General features: G+C 29.7%; 2 protein-coding genes across 6 annotated transcripts; both read left to right on the forward strand.

Moving 5' to 3' along the window:
- The first annotated feature begins 543 nt into the window (after nt 1–543).
- Nucleotides 544–9,125, forward strand: Gaa1 (glycosylphosphatidylinositol anchor attachment 1). 5 transcript variants are annotated; one of them, XR_011448384.1, is made up of 12 exons: nt 544–649; nt 764–1,005; nt 1,705–1,922; nt 2,002–2,158; nt 2,260–2,468; nt 2,591–2,808; nt 3,068–3,252; nt 3,344–3,471; nt 3,737–3,933; nt 4,017–4,184; nt 4,308–4,963; nt 8,941–9,125. XR_011448384.1 is itself a non-coding variant. In XM_070313274.1 (11 exons), the coding sequence occupies exons 2-11, from the start codon at nt 864–866 to the stop codon at nt 4,588–4,590; spliced, it is 1,905 nt and encodes a 634-aa protein (XP_070169375.1). In that variant the 5' UTR covers nt 544–649; nt 764–863; the 3' UTR covers nt 4,591–5,392. The 5 variants fall into 5 exon arrangements, 1 of the variants encoding a protein (XP_070169375.1); XR_011448386.1 differs by having other exon boundaries at nt 4,311–4,963; XM_070313274.1 differs by lacking the exon at nt 8,941–9,125 and having other exon boundaries at nt 4,308–5,392.
- On the forward strand, nt 9,039–17,838 carry Ry (xanthine dehydrogenase rosy). The gene is made up of 24 exons (XM_070313278.1): nt 9,039–9,284; nt 9,365–9,422; nt 9,518–9,614; nt 9,728–9,963; nt 10,103–10,350; nt 10,458–10,599; nt 10,682–10,849; nt 11,002–11,078; nt 11,153–11,359; nt 11,459–11,643; nt 11,714–11,827; nt 11,920–12,061; nt 12,145–12,441; nt 12,666–12,788; nt 12,868–13,223; nt 13,481–13,655; nt 13,759–13,950; nt 14,104–14,253; nt 14,334–14,507; nt 14,910–15,038; nt 15,110–15,352; nt 15,748–16,002; nt 17,359–17,526; nt 17,611–17,838. The coding sequence occupies exons 1-24, from the start codon at nt 9,138–9,140 to the stop codon at nt 17,653–17,655; spliced, it is 4,128 nt and encodes a 1,375-aa protein (XP_070169379.1). The 5' UTR covers nt 9,039–9,137; the 3' UTR covers nt 17,656–17,838.
- The last annotated feature ends 39 nt before the right edge of the window (nt 17,839–17,877 follow it).

A 17,877-nucleotide genomic window follows, 5' to 3' on the forward strand; every position in this document is an offset into this window, starting at 1 on the left:
TATAATCATCCAGTAAATTAAAACTATAACAGTAATCAGATCCATACGTAGCTCGCAATAAATAAGCGATAAACTAATATCTACTCATAAAATTGTATATAAGCTGTGTGTAGTGTGTATGTGTGCTTCGATTTTCGATATATATCGTTCATATACGTTCATTCATTTGTGACGTCATACATGAATGAATGATGATACATATTTGACATAGGGCGCATTCCAACGACCGCAACGCTCACGGTATCATTTCATCCTTCTTGTTCACCGAAAGTGAAACAAAGATAAATGAGGCTCGCGAGTTGTACATTGCGATCGTTAAGTGGAACGCGCCCATAGAAGCATGGCTTAATATGGCGGCTGCAAGGCAGACAGTTTGGCCGGTTAGGGTTATGTAGCGTCGTATTTTTTTTATTTATTTTCCTTACTAGGTGAAAATCTCTGCCAACTTCTGTCATTATTAACTTTTTTCATATTATACAACTGACAATTTTATTATGACATGCAAACTGCGAAATACCGCGGTCTGCTTTGCTGTAGTTCGATCTCCTGCCACTAGAGGTCACAGTATTACATGTCAGATCCCAAATCCCAACATGAATGATTTTTATTATTACTTATTATTGCCAGTGTTGGCAGTGAAAAACATATAGTATTTTTATTTTTTTATCTTATACTGTATTTTTTTTTACTCCGCTATATGTCATATGGGAATATTCACAACTCGAGAAAAATATTTAGCATTAAAATATACTATTTTTGCTAGGTTATGTGTTGCCTAATGTTGCTGTGACGATCGAAGCGATTATATCTCGCGATTAATTTGGATTTCATTCGACTACGGGACAAAGCTGGAAGCAAACAGGATGGGTTTGCTTACGGATCCTAGAGCTGGAACCGGCAAGCTCATAAAATTATTGTTGAGATGGGAGAAACGGTTGTGCTTCGTACTATACGTGGGAGGAATTATATGGCTGATGCTCTTGGCGTCACCGGTATTCAACGATAGTAAGTTCTTGTAAGAGATAAAAATGAATTTACAATAAGAATCACATATACAGGGTGATTTCAAAGATTACTGACAAACTTCAGGAGCATGTAGAAGGGTTGGAATATAACAACTTTCGAATAGAAATCCATGTTCTCTAAAATAATCCTAAGTTGATACACGCCTGACTTGACACCTTTTGATTATTTCTTTTGAGAGCATATCAGTAGTCTCATTTACAAGACACCAATAGATGATCTAGAAACATTTGTAGCTAGAATACTTGCAGCATCTGACGTGATACGGAAAATGCCTAGGTATTTGAGAGAGGGTGCCAGAGTTTGACAATGCAATGTCTGCATTGAATGTGGTGGTTGCCACTTCGAACATCTTTTGTAATGCTCTACAGCAAAAGTTACATGAATATAATAATGTACAGCATTACTGTACATTATTATGTTCATGTAGCTTCTGCTTAGTTATTAAATTTTGTACAAATTGGGATTATTTCTCTCATTGATATGTTGTTCACGATGAAATGTCTTACATTCAAAGACTTGTACCGACTCAGAATTACTTTGGAGAACATAAGTTTTTATTCGAAAGTTGCTATATTCCGATCCCTCTATACACTCCTGAAGTTTGTCAGTAACCTTTGGAATCAATTTGTATAACTGTGCTTTGTATACCAGTATTATTCATTTGATATTTACTTTTAGATACTTACTTCTCTGAGAATGCCTTGCTGCCTGGATTAGTTACGAAAGAGAGTAATCTGGAACAAACATCAAAGCAATACTATCATGAATTAATTCACGAAATGAAGAGATATCCGGATAGTATGCCTTACGCATGGCTTTCAGCAAAATTTAGCCAGCTTCATTTGGATGTATTTGTACATAATTTCTCCTTGATTTATCCATTCCAAGAACAAAAGGTACGAGATGGAGCATAATCATGACTACGTAAGATAAATATATGACAAAATGAAATATAAAATACATAAAATTTTACAGTTTATAGGACAAAATATCTATGGCATTGTTAGAGCTCCACGGGCATCCAGTACCGAAGCTATTGTAGTCAGTGTACCATATAGGCCTATTAATAGTATTTATTTAGACACTGCACCTTCGGTAGCGCTGTTACTTGCGTTTGCAAAATTTTGCAGAAGTAAATCTTTCTCTATAGTATTATATCCCTATTAGACTATTAATAGATGAAATATTAGAATGTATTTTTTTATCATTATACATGTTATCATCTGTTTACAGAACAAAAGTATTGGGCGAAAGATATAATATTTCTTGTAACAGAACATGAGCAGTTGGGTATGCAGGCATGGCTAGATGCATATCATGGAGTTACTAGTGGGCAAGAAGGTATCTTGATAGCAGGAGACTTATCAGGAAGAGCTGGATCTATTCAGGCTGCTATCAATTTGGAATTTCACACAATGAAAGTTACATCGATTGATGTCAAGGTACAAAAATATTCAAAACATTGACCTGATCTTATATAATACTCATTATATATAGTATATGTCTATATATATATATATATATTTTTTTTTTTTTTTTTTTTAATTATTATTATTATTATTAGATAGAAGGATTGAATGGGCAACTACCCAATCTAGATCTATTTAATTTAGCACAAAATATGATAGCTAAGGAAGGAATTCGACAGTCTTTCCAACGTCGATTTGATGTTAAATATAGAGATAAATTTAAAAGTTGGGGATATTATTTTAATACATTAATGAGTATGATAGTAACACAAGCCACTGGGATTCCGACTGGCAATCATGGACTCTTCCATAGGTATGATTAATAAAATATTAAGATGAGTTTATAATAATTGCATTTAGAGATCTCTTATCATACAAACAAACAAGCAAAAAAGAAAAAAACGCCAATGTAAAGTATTAGAAAATAATTCATAAACGATTCTAAAAACAGAAGAGAATGGGTTACTATTTCGAAATTTTTAAACATGCTGTTTTTAGATTTAATGCTTTATATTTTAACTGATATTAGTTTTTAACAATAATTTTTGTATTTAATAATAATTTGGTTATAGATTTGGCATAGAAGCTATTACATTAGAAGGTTTTCAAAAATCTGGTAGAGAGACGGAAGCAAATTTCTATCAAGTAGGACGCGTAGTGGAAAGTATAGTGCGATCACTCAATAATTTATTAGAACGTTTTCATCAATCATACTTCTTTTATCTATTGCCTTCTACCGATCGATATATTTCTATTGGTAAGAAAAAAAAAATAAATTAAAAACCTTGAATATATCATTAATATTTTTATGATTAAATTGCAAATGAATAAATAAAACTTTTTTGCAGGGTTATATATGCGGCCTTTGGTGCTAATAATCGCTGGTGTATTTATAAAGGCATTCTCTATTTGGCAAAGACTGCAAACATCAAGCAGCTCAAATGAGACGAAAAATGAGCGAAATTCGTTGAACAAGGTAATTTAAAAATTTTTAAATAAGATTAAACTTCTTATTTTTAATATATTAAACAAATTCTATATTCTTAGCACTTTTCTTTAGTATTGATTCTATTCCAATGATAATACAAAATAAAAATGTTGTTTTGATTATGACATAATGATATTCTTTCACATTAAGTTAAGTAGCAAATATAAAGTAGTGGAAAAGCAATGTAGAGAAGTTGCTAAAGATACAAAGATGAGTAAATTTTTATCTTAAATGTTTTCATTTTGTTGCATAGATTGAAGAATTTGATATCGGAGGCGTTGCTTCCGAAGTGTTGTGGGCACACATATTTGGAGTATTAATAATGGCTTCTCCCCGATTTTTCGCTTTAATCGGATCACAAATGTTTCATCTACGTACAGAAGATTCTTTATATACCAGTTTTGCTCTTATCACCATTCTCACATTATTGCAGCGCTTTTATCTGAGAAGGTAAAAACAATAAATAATTATATTTAATCATGTATTACTATACGATAATTTTCATAATACTAATGCTATAATATAATTTCTAGGTCGATCAAATACGAGAATATATCGCTTGTTTGCGTTATCGCATCGATCGAACTAGCAACTGCGTTAATGTGCATAGCTATGCATAATTTCTCATTAGCATTATTGACAGCCATCGTGTATGTACCGGTTATATTATTAATAACACCGCATAACAATTCTGTATCCAGGTAAGCGATTCAGACCGATTCTTTTTATCAGAAAAAAATAAAATGATTCTTTTCATATTTGGTTCTACTGTAAATACTTTGATCTCGGCGATTAAATAGCACTATTTTTTGCTTTATATTTAGTAGATTACATAGCTGTCAATACATCATATGGATCATACTACATCCATTCATCGCGTCGGCGATCGTTGTGATGGGCTATACGTATCTTAATTTTTCTACCGATTCTGTTGGATCTCTACTTCTTAGAGGCTATCGCGCTAACAAGCAAGCGCTCGTGTTCAGTATAATAGACTCCATGATATACGGCAACTGGTTCTACAATGTTACTACCGCTATTATGTTACCGATATGGTTGTTGTTTTGGAATGTTATGCGTTCCAGCGTCGCGATACCTTTACAATAAAACGATTGCATAACTTACAGTCGACTTTCCATCAATATTTTTCTTTGATCTTGAGAACGATTTATTTCAATGAGAAACTATTACTACAAACATTTTAATGCTCATCAATGAAAACCTAAAGAAAGTTGCTTTCGATACCTTTCCAATAAGCAAAATGGAAAAAGCACGCTTCGAAAAGAGATTATTTTCTCATGAGATTACATATTCATCAGTAAGACGTCAGTCAATAGATATAGAGTATCTTTTGATAACCTTCGTGGCACTCTTATTATACTGATATGCTTGACTAGTTTAGAGCGTGCAGCGACACCGAACGGATGTGATTATTCTATTAAGCATTGACGTATTTCACGGAAACGGAGAGAATGTAATGGTGCGTATGATCTTTTACATAAAATATTCAAAACTGAGTTGTGCTGGCATATATTCCGAGATTTGCGTTATGTATTATTCAATAGCGGATGATCCTTTAAATAGTATACATTGCGTCTTCCTTTCTTATTTGCTTGTAACATTCAAGTGTTGCAACAAGTGCCATTGGATGCAATCATGACCTCTATGAACTTTTCATGTATATTTCACTTTCGTTCTATGAAAGTAATAATAACTTTTTAACTCAGATTTTTCTAATGATTTTATTATTTAGTAGTTCTTAGAAATTTGTATTGCTTGCGATTTTATGATATAGATGTATATATATTTGTAACTTGTTATATAAAAATTATATATATTGTGTTCTCTGTCTCTCCTAATAACTATGTTTTACATTCTATGTAATCCACCGACTGCATTTTAAAAATATACAAACGTTCAATAGTAAAGATATAATTTTTAGTTCAGTTTTTTATTAATGAAAAATTTAAGAGATATTTACTTGGTTATATATTGAAAAATTTTTATAAATAGTAAAATTTATTTAAAATTAATCGAAAAAATAAATAAGAATATTTTTAATATTTGTATAAGCATATTTTTATTTTTAATTCACTAAAATATTTTTTTATATGAAATTAATATATATATCATATATATATATATATATATATATATATATTTTGCTTAAGAAAATACGATATACATTACTTTTAAATGACATTCGTGCTATGTATTTTTACTGGAAGTTCAATTTTGTCTTCATCACATCCAAACAGACTGTCAATCAATTTTTATCTTTGAAGGGAAAGCTGCAATATTTCATATGAAAGTGTTGATTTATAAATATTTGATGCATATTTAATAACCCTTAGAAATAATTAGTTTCTAAAAAAAATAAGAGAGAAACAGGTTATATGTACTTACTGAAAAAAATTGATATTTCTTCCTTTAGAATATCTATTTGAACAGCCAAGTATGCTACAAGTCATTAGTATTTTTATTCTTATATGTGCACTATATATAGACTTGATATCTTCAGTTTATTTTTACTTTTTAAAATGTTTTAAATGTATATACGTTTAAAAAATGAATGAATGACGTTTGAATGATATGAATCGATCGAATATCAAATTCATATCGATATTCTGCCCAATTGTAAATGACTGCCTTTCATGTTCTTATATAAAATATAGCAAAGCGTTAGTAGTCTATAAAAAATATATATATGATATAGTTGTGATATATATGATATATGATATAGTTGTGATAAATTGTCATCACGGATAACAAACAGCAAACGGATCGAAGATAAATGTGCGATAAGATACGGTACATATTTTATTGTGATGGTCATCGCTTTACATCTTATATTTTCACAACAATTAGAAAGGGCAGAAGGAGCAATTAACGGATAAAATAAAGTATAATTTAAAGATAATTTAAATCTTTAAAAACAATAATCTATTATAAAAAAAAATTTATTTTAAAGATAAAAATTATTTTTAAAAATAATTTATTATAAAAAAAAGAAAAAATCTGTTTTAAAGATAAAAATTATCTTTAAAAATAATCTATTATAACTTATCGCGTGTTGACTGCTGTTTCCGATTTTTTTTACTCATTATCAGCCATTTAATTTAATTTATTTTTTTCAACACCGAAGAATCTTAAAACTTTGGTTTTTGGCAATAATTAATTTTATTTAGTTTTTGACTTTAAGTTTTAGGCTATAATTTAATCGTTAATTAACTTATAGTCTAAAGCCGAAAGCAAATAACATTATAGTTATTGCCAAAAGCCAAAAGCTTTAAATTTCGCTTAAAATCAAAATAACATTGGTGTAACCGGGCCTAAACTTTCGTAGTTGTTTATTATTTCTGAAGCTTTTTTATTATTTTATTTTTTCATATTATCGCAATACGTGTGTATGTACATATTTTGAATGAGATAAATACATATGGAGCAATGTACCAAAAATCATAAACAATAATCTTTAGTTAGAACAAAATGTATTATATATAGATACATATGTATATATTATGATTTATTTTTGCATTTTAGTGTGATTAAGTAGAGCTATTTTAATATAAATATAAAATAGCACAAACGCAAATCTTTAATTATAATTTATTAATTATCTGATATATACATATATCATCTCTTTATATATATAAAATGTGAGATAATTGTTATTACATTTTCTTATTTATAATGAAGTGATATGTATATTAATATATTATTATACATATTCACGGAATGTATCATACATATTATGCTACAACTTCTGGCTAACATTATATACACATAAAAAATTTATGTACGTGCATCATTTCATTTATATATAAAATAGGAAAAATACATATACAGGGTATCCCATTTTAAAGGACCCACTCAAATATCTCAGAAACACTGCGTTAAATCGAAAAATGTTTCAAACAAAAGTTGTGTGGCTTCAAGGGGGCCATAAGATGGTGACAATGATTTGACCTTGGAAAATCATTTGAAGGTCATGTGAAGGTCAACTTTAAAATCTTAAATGGAAACCCCCATTTTTTATTTAGTATTCTTGTAGCTGACATCAAGAGCTTTCCAAAACACTATAATAAAGTATTTTTTTATTAAGTACTTTTTGAGTTATTTTATATTTTAATCTGACATATTTTGATATAAAAAATTAAATATCTCGTAAAATATTTAGTTTTTGATAATCTTACCGTAATACTTCTATGTACAGAATAATAAGACAAATCGATTAGTATAAAAAAAAATTGTTTTTAAGAAAATTATTTACAATGTATTTTTTTAAACAATTATTTGTTTTTTTTTGGCACTAATTAATTTGTCTCATTATTCTGTACATAGAAGTATTACGGTAAAATTATCGAAAACTGAATATTTTACGAAATATTTTATTTTTTATATCAAAATATGTCAGATTAAAATATAAAATAACTAAAAAGTATTAGATAAAAAAATACTTTATTATAGTGTTTTGGAAAGCTCTCGATGTCAGCTATAAGAATACTAAATAAAATATGGGGGTTTCCATTTAAGATTTTAAAATTGACCTTCACATGACCTTCAAATGATTTTTCAAGGTCAAATCATTGTCACCATCTTATGGCCCCCTTGAAGCCACACAACTTTTATTTGAAACATTTTTCGATTTAACGCAGTGTTTCTGAGATATTTGAGTGGGTCCTTTAAAATGGAACATCCTGTATATAACAGAGAAACGAGAGAAGCATTAAAAAAGTGATTAAGCAAACGATTCTTAGATTAGAATCTTAAGATTAAATAAGAGATAAGAAATATTTATATAAAGGAACTCATTAAAAAATTGTTATACAATATATTAAAAATTTAATGTTACGTTATATTAAGTGTAATATAAAAATTACACATTAAAATCTAACATTTATATATTTTATTTATATTTAATGCAATTTCAATAGTAATTGAAAATTAAGAAATACTATTAAAGTTTTTATTAAATAATTAATGTGATAAAAGAAAGCGAATCCGCGAGATTGGTTTGTACTTATTTTTGAGAGAAAGAATATATTTTATTACTATATTTTGTTGCATCGCACCGAAACGAATTGAATACACATTATATATACGTTGAGATAACAGACGGGAGTCATCAATTTAATGAGCTATAATCCGCTTCAACGTGATGGAAATTGGTATAAGTATAGCGAGACAGAATTGGCAATCGCAAAACCCATGAAACTATTCTCGCGTTTGTGTGAGGTAACTATATATAATAAAAAAGTTTATAAACATGATAATCGAGATTGAAAGAAGAATTATTATGGAAAAATGGGGCCATGCATCAGCAGATTTATATAATTATATAGTATATTATTTAATTGTCATATTTAATTTTCAACGAATAATATATATGTGATTATATAATACATTGTATTTATCTCTCTTGCAAACTGAGAAAAACAACGATTTTTATTACAGTCTCGATAGTGTTGCATAATACGAGGATTGCATTCTATGTCGAGACGAGACAAAATTGTTGGATTGCTCACGCCTACTGATACTTGTCACAGAGTAACATCTTATGCAGTATTGAAAATAGTTATATAAAAGTATATCATAGTGAGTTATACTTAAAGAAAGTTAAAAAAAAATATAGGGAAAATATTAACCTGGAAATGGAAAAGAATTTGATTAAAGAAACATCTATATGCAATGGGAATGTAATTACTAATGGATTTTATAAGAATGATTCATCAAGTGACAACGAGCCAGAAGAAGCACTAATATCAGATACTCTTGTGTTTTATGTGAATGGAAAACAAGTATGTAACAACAAATTTAATTTTATTGTAATCTATGTTGAAATATTAAATATCTTATAATATTATATATCTTTCTCTAGGTATCAGACAAAAACATAGAGCCACAATGGACACTCTTATGGTATCTTCGCAACAAACGTATCCTTTCATATATACATATATAAATCTGTTCTTGCATCAAGTTAATATTATTAATAATATTGATTAATTTATCCTTAATTACAATGATTCAGTTGGATTAACTGGCACAAAACTTGGCTGTGCAGAAGGAGGCTGTGGAGCCTGTACAGTTATGATTTCAAGATTTGATCGTGTCACTGGCAGAATTATGTATCCTTGATATTATAAGTCACGTTTTACACAGTGACTTAGAGCATTACATTATATATATTTTAATAAATTTATTTCTTCTTAATACACCCTTTATATGCAAATCAAAACAGTCATTTAGCTGTTAATGCATGCTTGACGCCGATATGTGCTGTGCATGGTCTAGCTGTAACTACTGTCGAAGGAATTGGAAGCACGAAAACAAAGTTGCATCCAGTACAAGAGCGTATCGCCAAAGCACATGGATCACAATGTGGATTTTGCACACCTGGTATAGTCATGTCTATGTATGCTTTGTTACGCAGCATACCAAAACCAACTATGAAAAACCTAGAAATTGCATTTCAAGGTAATAGATTTAAAAGCCTCCTTTTAATATTTCCATATAATTTCTTCATATAAATATTGTTTTATATTGTTTTACATAGAAATAAATAATATAAGGCAGATTAATTGTATATTTATTAAGTAATATATTCTACTTCTAGGTAATCTGTGTAGATGTACAGGATATAGACCGATTATAGAGGGATTTAAGACTTTTACAGAGGAATGGGAACAATCGCAATTAATGGCTAATGTACAAGAAGAAAAACTAAATAATACAAGAGCTTGTTCAATGGGCGACGCTTGCTGCAAAAAGGCTTTTACTTCAGAGCCAACCGAGGTTTTCAATTCTAAAGAATTCTGCCCATATAATCCTACTCAAGAACCAATATTTCCGCCAAAATTAAAAGTAAATTATTGTGTTTACTTTTAAAAGGATTCTATTACAAATAATATGTCTTATGCATATTATAGTAGAAGTTATGGTATAAAAATATGAAAATTTTTATTATGTAGATTGAATCTAAATTAGATGAGCAATATCTGATAGTGAGAGGAAAAAACGTTAGTTGGTACAGACCAACAAATTTCAAGACACTGCTTGCCCTCAAAGAACAGTATCCAAATGCCAAGATTGTCATTGGCAACACAGAAATCGGTTTGTATATTTCTTTCTTTCAAATTCATATTGCAATATTGTATAAAAGAAAATCAGTTATATATTACTTATATATTGATAGGAGTCGAAATAAAGTTTAAACATTTAGTATATCCAGTACTTATACAACCGACACAGATAAGGGAGATACATGAAATTATCGAAACGCAAGAGGCATTGAAAGTGGGTGCTAGTGTGACTTTGGCTGAGCTTGAAGAAACATTAAAATATTATGTTAAGACAAAACCTGGTAATACAATAGAATATCTCATGTTTATTATAATTGTATGGGAAATTATAATTATTACAATAATTATTCAGCTTTTTTTGTAAATAAGTTTCATAATGATGTTATCATAATAAGATAGATAATAGATTTAACATACAATATTCTCTCGATAGAACACAACACAAGGATCTTTACAGAAATAATAAATATGTTACATTGGTTTGCCGGAAAACAGATAAGAAACGTTGCCGTAAGTGCGAGTATTTGTTTAATGATCTTATAATAACTATACAACTTAAATATAATTTTTTTTTCATTGATTAGGCCGTAGGTGGCAACATAATGACAGGTAGTCCAATATCAGATTTAAATCCAATCTTTATGGCGGCAAACATTAAATTAAATTTATGCAGTTTAAAACATGGAAGTAGAACGATACCGATGGATCATACCTTCTTTGTTGGATATCGACGTAACGTTGTTTTACCCGAGGAAGTACTAGTCTCCATTGATATTCCCTTCACAAAAGAGGTAAGAATATTAATGTAAAAAGATAATAATTCTGCAAAATATGTGCCAAAACAAGAGACTGTTTTTTACTCTCTTATACTTTATTCTTTATTCTTACAGAATCAATATTTTATTGCTTACAAACAAGCAAAAAGACGGGATGATGATATTGCTATAGTAAATATGGCTTTGAATGTACATTTCGTTCCTGATAAAAATATAGTTCAAGAAGCACATATCGCGTTTGGTGGAATGGCACCTACAACTATTTTAGCAAGACAGACATGCCAGAAGATAATTGGAAAGTATGTATCATCAAATGACAATGCACTAAGCTTTTGGTATACTTGTGTATATATAAATTAATAATTTTAGAACATGGAATAAACCAATCTTAGAGGAGGTGTACGATTCCCTACTCGAAGAACTACCGTTAGCCGATGATGCACCGGGAGGAATGATTAAATATCGTCGATCTCTCACTCTCAGGTATGTTATTAGATCATGTTAATGATTAAAAAGTAAAATCAAAGTAAATCAAAGCAAAACATGATACGATTAACATGTTATACATGTTACAGTTTATTCTTTAAAGGATTTGTGCACATCTCTAAGAAGTTATCAAACAATATTTTGACTGTAGAATGCTTGCCAAAAGAATTAGAAAGCGCATCAGAATGCTTCCATTACAAAGTGCCAAAAAGCTCACAATATTACCAAGTGGTAATATTTTAATTAAAGTACTTACAGAAATTATTTTTAAAATACGATAAGAATATTATAACATTTTATAATTTTCTCAATAGGTACCCAAAGATCAAGAATCGTATGATTTAATAGGACGCCCTATTGTGCACACTAGCGCATTCAAGCAAGCAACGGGAGAAGCGATATATTGTGATGACATGCCCAAATATGCAGAGGAATTATATTTAGCATTAGTTTTCTCCACTAGAGCACATGCAAAAATTTTGAGGGTTGATCCTACTAAGGCACTATCCATGGAAGGAGTTGTATCATTTTTCTCCTCGAAAGATATAGCGGAAGAAAGAAGATGGTTGGGTCCTGTATTTCATGATGAAGAAGTATTTGTATCAGAAAAAGTATGTCTTTCCAAACTAAAACAAATACAAAACATATCTGCTTGTCAAAGTGATCAATCTTTTTTATTTTATGTGTATTGGGGAATAACAAAAAAATATGTCTTTTATTTTGAAACTGTTACTTTACGACATATATTAGTGACTAAATATCGGTTTTTATTTTACATTTAAAATTCGTCCTTTATTATATTTAAATTAATCTTATCCTTTTTCTACTTCTTTAGGTTACGAGCCAAGGTCAGATAATTGGTGCAGTTGTTGCTACAGATCAAAATATTGCTCAGGCCGCAGCAAGAATGGTTGAAGTAGAATATGAAAATATAGAACCTATTATCATATCCATCGAGGTATTCTATATAGAAAAAATAATGATACTCGTTGATCATAATGCAATAATATATAAACGCAATAAACTTTCTTCTATAGGATGCTATCGAGCACAAATCGTTCTTCCCCGGCTTTCCCAAGTGCATCATTAAAGGCGATGCAGAGAGAGCTTTTGAAGAAGCAGATCATATTTTAGAAGGAGAAGTACGCATAGGCGGCCAAGAGCATTTTTATTTGGAAACGAATGCTGCTATTGCCGTACCTCGCGAAGAAGATGAATTGGAAGTATTTTGTACCACGCAGCATCCCACTGAGATACAAAAATTAATCGCTCACGTTTTAAATATACACATTAACAGAGTTAATGTACGCGTGAAGCGTATAGGCGGCGGATTCGGTGGGAAAGAATCTCGCCCAACATTACTCACGATACCAGTCGCATTTGCAGCACATAGGTGTGTGCTAAAACTATATAAAAACATATATAGTTTTGCATATACATTGTTATATTGTATAATAATATGCGTAATTATTCCTGAATATATATGTTAGGATAAATATTGTTAGATAAAAATTATTTTATTCGATAATGTCTAAATTGAAATATATTTCCTATCAGTTCTCTTCAAAGTCAATATTTGCATCAACTTTATGTGTAATAGAAATGTATAATTGCTTTATATCATTGAAAAAAAATGTGTGTGAAACGTAGGTTGCGGAAACCAGTTCGTTGCATGCTAGACAGAGATGAAGACATGATGATAAGTGGAACTCGGCACCCATTTTTATTTAAATATAAAGTTGGATTTAACAATGCCGGTTTCATTAAAGTGGTGAAAGTACATATATATAATAATGCGGGCTATTCTCATGATTTATCAATTGCGGTAAGTAACAACATAGTGGATTTGAGAAAATTGGTATTTATTAAAAAATTTTACATATCATAATGTTTGTGTGAAAGAGAATCATCATTTCAAATATTTTTAGGTGTTAGAACGTGCCATGTTCCATTTTGAAAATTCGTACAGAATTCCGGTGTCAGAAGTATATGGATATGTATGTAAGACAAATTTACCGTCAAATACAGCTTTCCGTGGTTTTGGTGGACCGCAAGGAATGTTTCTCGCTGAAAATATCATTCGACAAATCGCTGATTATTTGGGACTGGATGTCGTCAAAGTAATTTTTAATATTAAACAAACTACAGAAAAGAGATCTGCGATCTTAATCTTAGAAAATTAATTATATAAAATAATATATATGTGTGAAAATCTAATTTATACATTATAAGCAAATGAAAGTAATCAAAAAAAGTCTGTTCTTTTGTGACAGTTATCCGAATTAAATTTATACAAAGAAGGTGATTTAACGCATTATAATCAACAACTTGTCAATTGTACTTTGGACCGCTGTTGGCGCGAATGTTTAGCATCTTCTCTTTATAATGAAAGAATGGTTGAGGTACAACGTTATAACAGGCAAGTATATAGTGATTACCTTCTTCAATTTTGTAAATTAGATCGTTAACATCTGCTAAAATCGATGATGAATTTTATAGGGAGAATCGATTTAAAAAGAAAGGTCTCGCAATTGTACCTACAAAATTCGGCATAGCGTTTACTATTTTAACTCTGAATCAAGCGGGTGCACTGGTGCACATTTATATCGATGGCTCAGTGTTAATAAGTCACAGCGGGATTGAGATGGGACAAGGCCTACATACAAAAATGATTCAAGTACGAGTAATATTTTTTTCTGATACAATGTAACACATTATTTTAAATCGTATTTTATCTACCTGGACTTTTTTTGACTAATTTAAGATCGATTTCTTTTCGATAAAGAATTGATGAGAATGTTTTTAAATTAATAAACAATTGAAAATAAAATGTGTTCTTTGAGAAAATTAAGTTTTAAAGTCATAAACAAATAAAAACACACTATTTTATTATTAAATAAAAACACACTTATTTTATTTTTCATTATTCAAATTTATATGAAAATTAAATATTAATGTATCAAAAAATAAGAGTGTATATAGATATGTATATAAATTTAGAGATCATCCTAATTAAATCTGTTTAATAATTGCAATTAATTCACAGTGATTAAAATTGAAATCCATTATATTATGTTAGGTTGCTAGCAGAGTATTAAAAATAAATCCAGACAAGATACATATTGTTGAAACAGCTACTGATAAAGTTCCCAATACATCTTCTACTGCAGCAAGTGTTGGATCTGATCTCAATGGCATGGCTATTATGGTAATAATACAATAAATAATATCCTATTATATAAAACTAGACATATAGACATTAATAAAACTAATTTGCAGAATGCTTGCGAGGAAATCATGAAACGATTAAAACCGATAATAGATAGCGATCCAGAAAGTACTTGGGAAGATCGGATAAAGACAGCATATCACCACAGGATAAGCCTGTCTGCTGCCGGTTTTTATCGAACGCCCAATATCGGATATTCTTTCGATACTAATTCGGGAAATCCATTTAATTATTTTACATATGGCGTCGCTTGTACGGAAGTTGAAATTGATTGTCTCACTGGCGATCATGAGGTATGATTTTTGTTTGTTTTGCATTAAAATAAATGAGATTGATCTTTTATAAACATACTCTTGTTTATCTCATGCTCATTTGGCTCATATAGCATGGATGAAATATTTAGTCTCGTTACATCAGCAAAGTTCTAAAATTCATGTCAGATTATCTAATTTTAATGTATATCCGAATATTTTGTTATTAACAGTTTTTTTTTAATCTGTTTCATTATTTTTGTCATGTATAAAAAATCTAAGGAGTAAACAGTGTTTATTATAACAATAATTTCATAAAACGTTCAAATATATTACAGAAAATAATTGATTAATTAAAGATTATTGATATGCTGTATATATTGTGACAAAGATTTTCTCTAAAATAAACATGGATAATATTTTTTTAATCCATATAGGTTTTACGAACAGATATTGTCATGGATTTGGGTGAGAGTTTAAATCCAGCCATTGACATAGGACAAGTCGAAGGTGGCTTTGTTCAAGGATATGGTTTATTCACATTAGAGGAAATGATTTATTCTCCAATGGGAACTTTATTCAGTAAAGGACCTGGCGCGTACAAGTTGCCAGGTTTCACCAACATACCACAGGAATTTAATGTTTCCTTGTTAAAAGGAACTTCCAATCCAAGAGCAATATACTCGTCTAAGGTATGATCTTTCCAGCTTTTTCTTTTTTTCAGAATGCATTTTATAAATTGAAACATTTGTTTCAACAATCAGAAATAAAAAAGTTATTGGGGTGGTTATCTTAAAATGACTCACCCTGTATATATATATATACATATATAATTTTTAACACACTCGAAATGTGAAGATAGATTGGCTCAAACTTAGTCGAAAAGTCCTGAACCATTTTTTTATAACACTTAATAAAGTAGTTATTATTGAGTAAAGTCTGGCCAATCAGCGCCAACAGCTATTTAGCCGGGTGCATGTCGGTGAGCCGCGCGCTGTAAAATGTGCGCTGCCACATATTACCAAGCACGCAGTTCGCCGACGTGCGTCCGGCTAAAGATAGGCGCTAATTGGCCGACTTTATTCAATAGTAACTCCTTTATCAAGCGTTATAAAAAAAAATGGTACAGGACTTTTCTTTTCAGTTTGACCCAATCTATCTTCAAACTTCGGGTGTGTCAAAAATTACGGGACATCCTATATATTATATTTTTGTCTCTTTTAATTTATAAAATGCATTCTGAAAAAAAAAACTGAGAAAAAGTATATATAATATATATACTTTATTATAGTGTTCTGAAAAGCTCTCGAGATAAACTACAAAAATATGTAATGAAAAATAGGGGATTCTATTTAAAAAATTCAAAGTGATTTTTATATGACTTTGACGGTGCTATTCAAGGTCATACTAATATTATTATATAATGCGCCACTTAGAGCTCTACAATTTTTGTATGAAACATTTTTCACGAAAATGCATTGTTTCCTCAAAAAACTGCTGATACGGGCGCTCTGTTGCACCCTGTATATATACAGCGTGTCCTAAACTACCCGTACACCCCTTTTCTTTCAAAAACTAAGCATTTTAGAGAAAAACATTTTGAACAAAAATTGTATGGTTTTGAGGAGAACATAAGATGGTGTCATTGGTTTGACCTTGGATGGCATCGTTAAGGTCAAGTCAAGGACACCTTTAATTTCTTAAATGGAACCCCCTATTTTTCATTGCATATTCTTATAGTCGAGAGCTTTCCAAAACACTATAATAAAGTATTTTTTCATAAAGTACTTTTTGAGTTATTTTATATTTTAATCTGACATATTTTGATATAAAAAATAAAATATTTCGTAAAATATTCAATTTTCAATAATCTTACCGCAATACTTTTATGTACAGAATAATGAGACAAATCAATTAGTATAAAAAAATAATTGTTTTTAAGAAAATTATTTACAATGTATTTTTTATCTATATATATATATTGAGAGAGAGAGGGGGGGGGAGAGAGAGAGAATTATAACAATTAAAAATACTATTAAAATATTTAGGCCGTTGGAGAACCACCGCTGTTTTTGGCATCATCTGCATTCTTCGCTATCAAAGAAGCAATTAAGGTTGCACGTGAAGATATGAATATTCATGGCTATTTTAGGCTTGATGCTCCTGCGACTGCCGCACATATACGTAATGCGTGTATAGATAATTTGACAATGAAGGTATCACGCGTTCAATGGTTTTAAATTCGATTTTCCAACTTTATCTTTATATATTTTTAATATATATTTCTTTGTTTTGTATAGATTGCAGAACCTGATTTAAAACGACAGTGGAATATGGTGCCATGATTTGTGAAATTCTCAAAATAACGCCTTCATAATATTTTTCTAATTATTTTTATATCGGAATTATGAAAATAGCAATTGAATAATATAAAAGTATGATTAGGGAAAAATCACTTTTAGTTATTTCATCAAATAATTAGAGCTTTAATTATGTGATAAAAATAAGCTTTACATATAACAGTATATATATATATATATATATATATATATATATATATAATAGAA

The sequence above is a fragment of the Polyergus mexicanus genome, unplaced genomic scaffold (genome assembly GCF_030449975.1).
Source record: "Polyergus mexicanus isolate NDT 795.1 unplaced genomic scaffold, iyPolMexi1.0 SCAF_23, whole genome shotgun sequence".
Taxonomy (NCBI): Eukaryota; Metazoa; Arthropoda; class Insecta; order Hymenoptera; family Formicidae; genus Polyergus; species Polyergus mexicanus.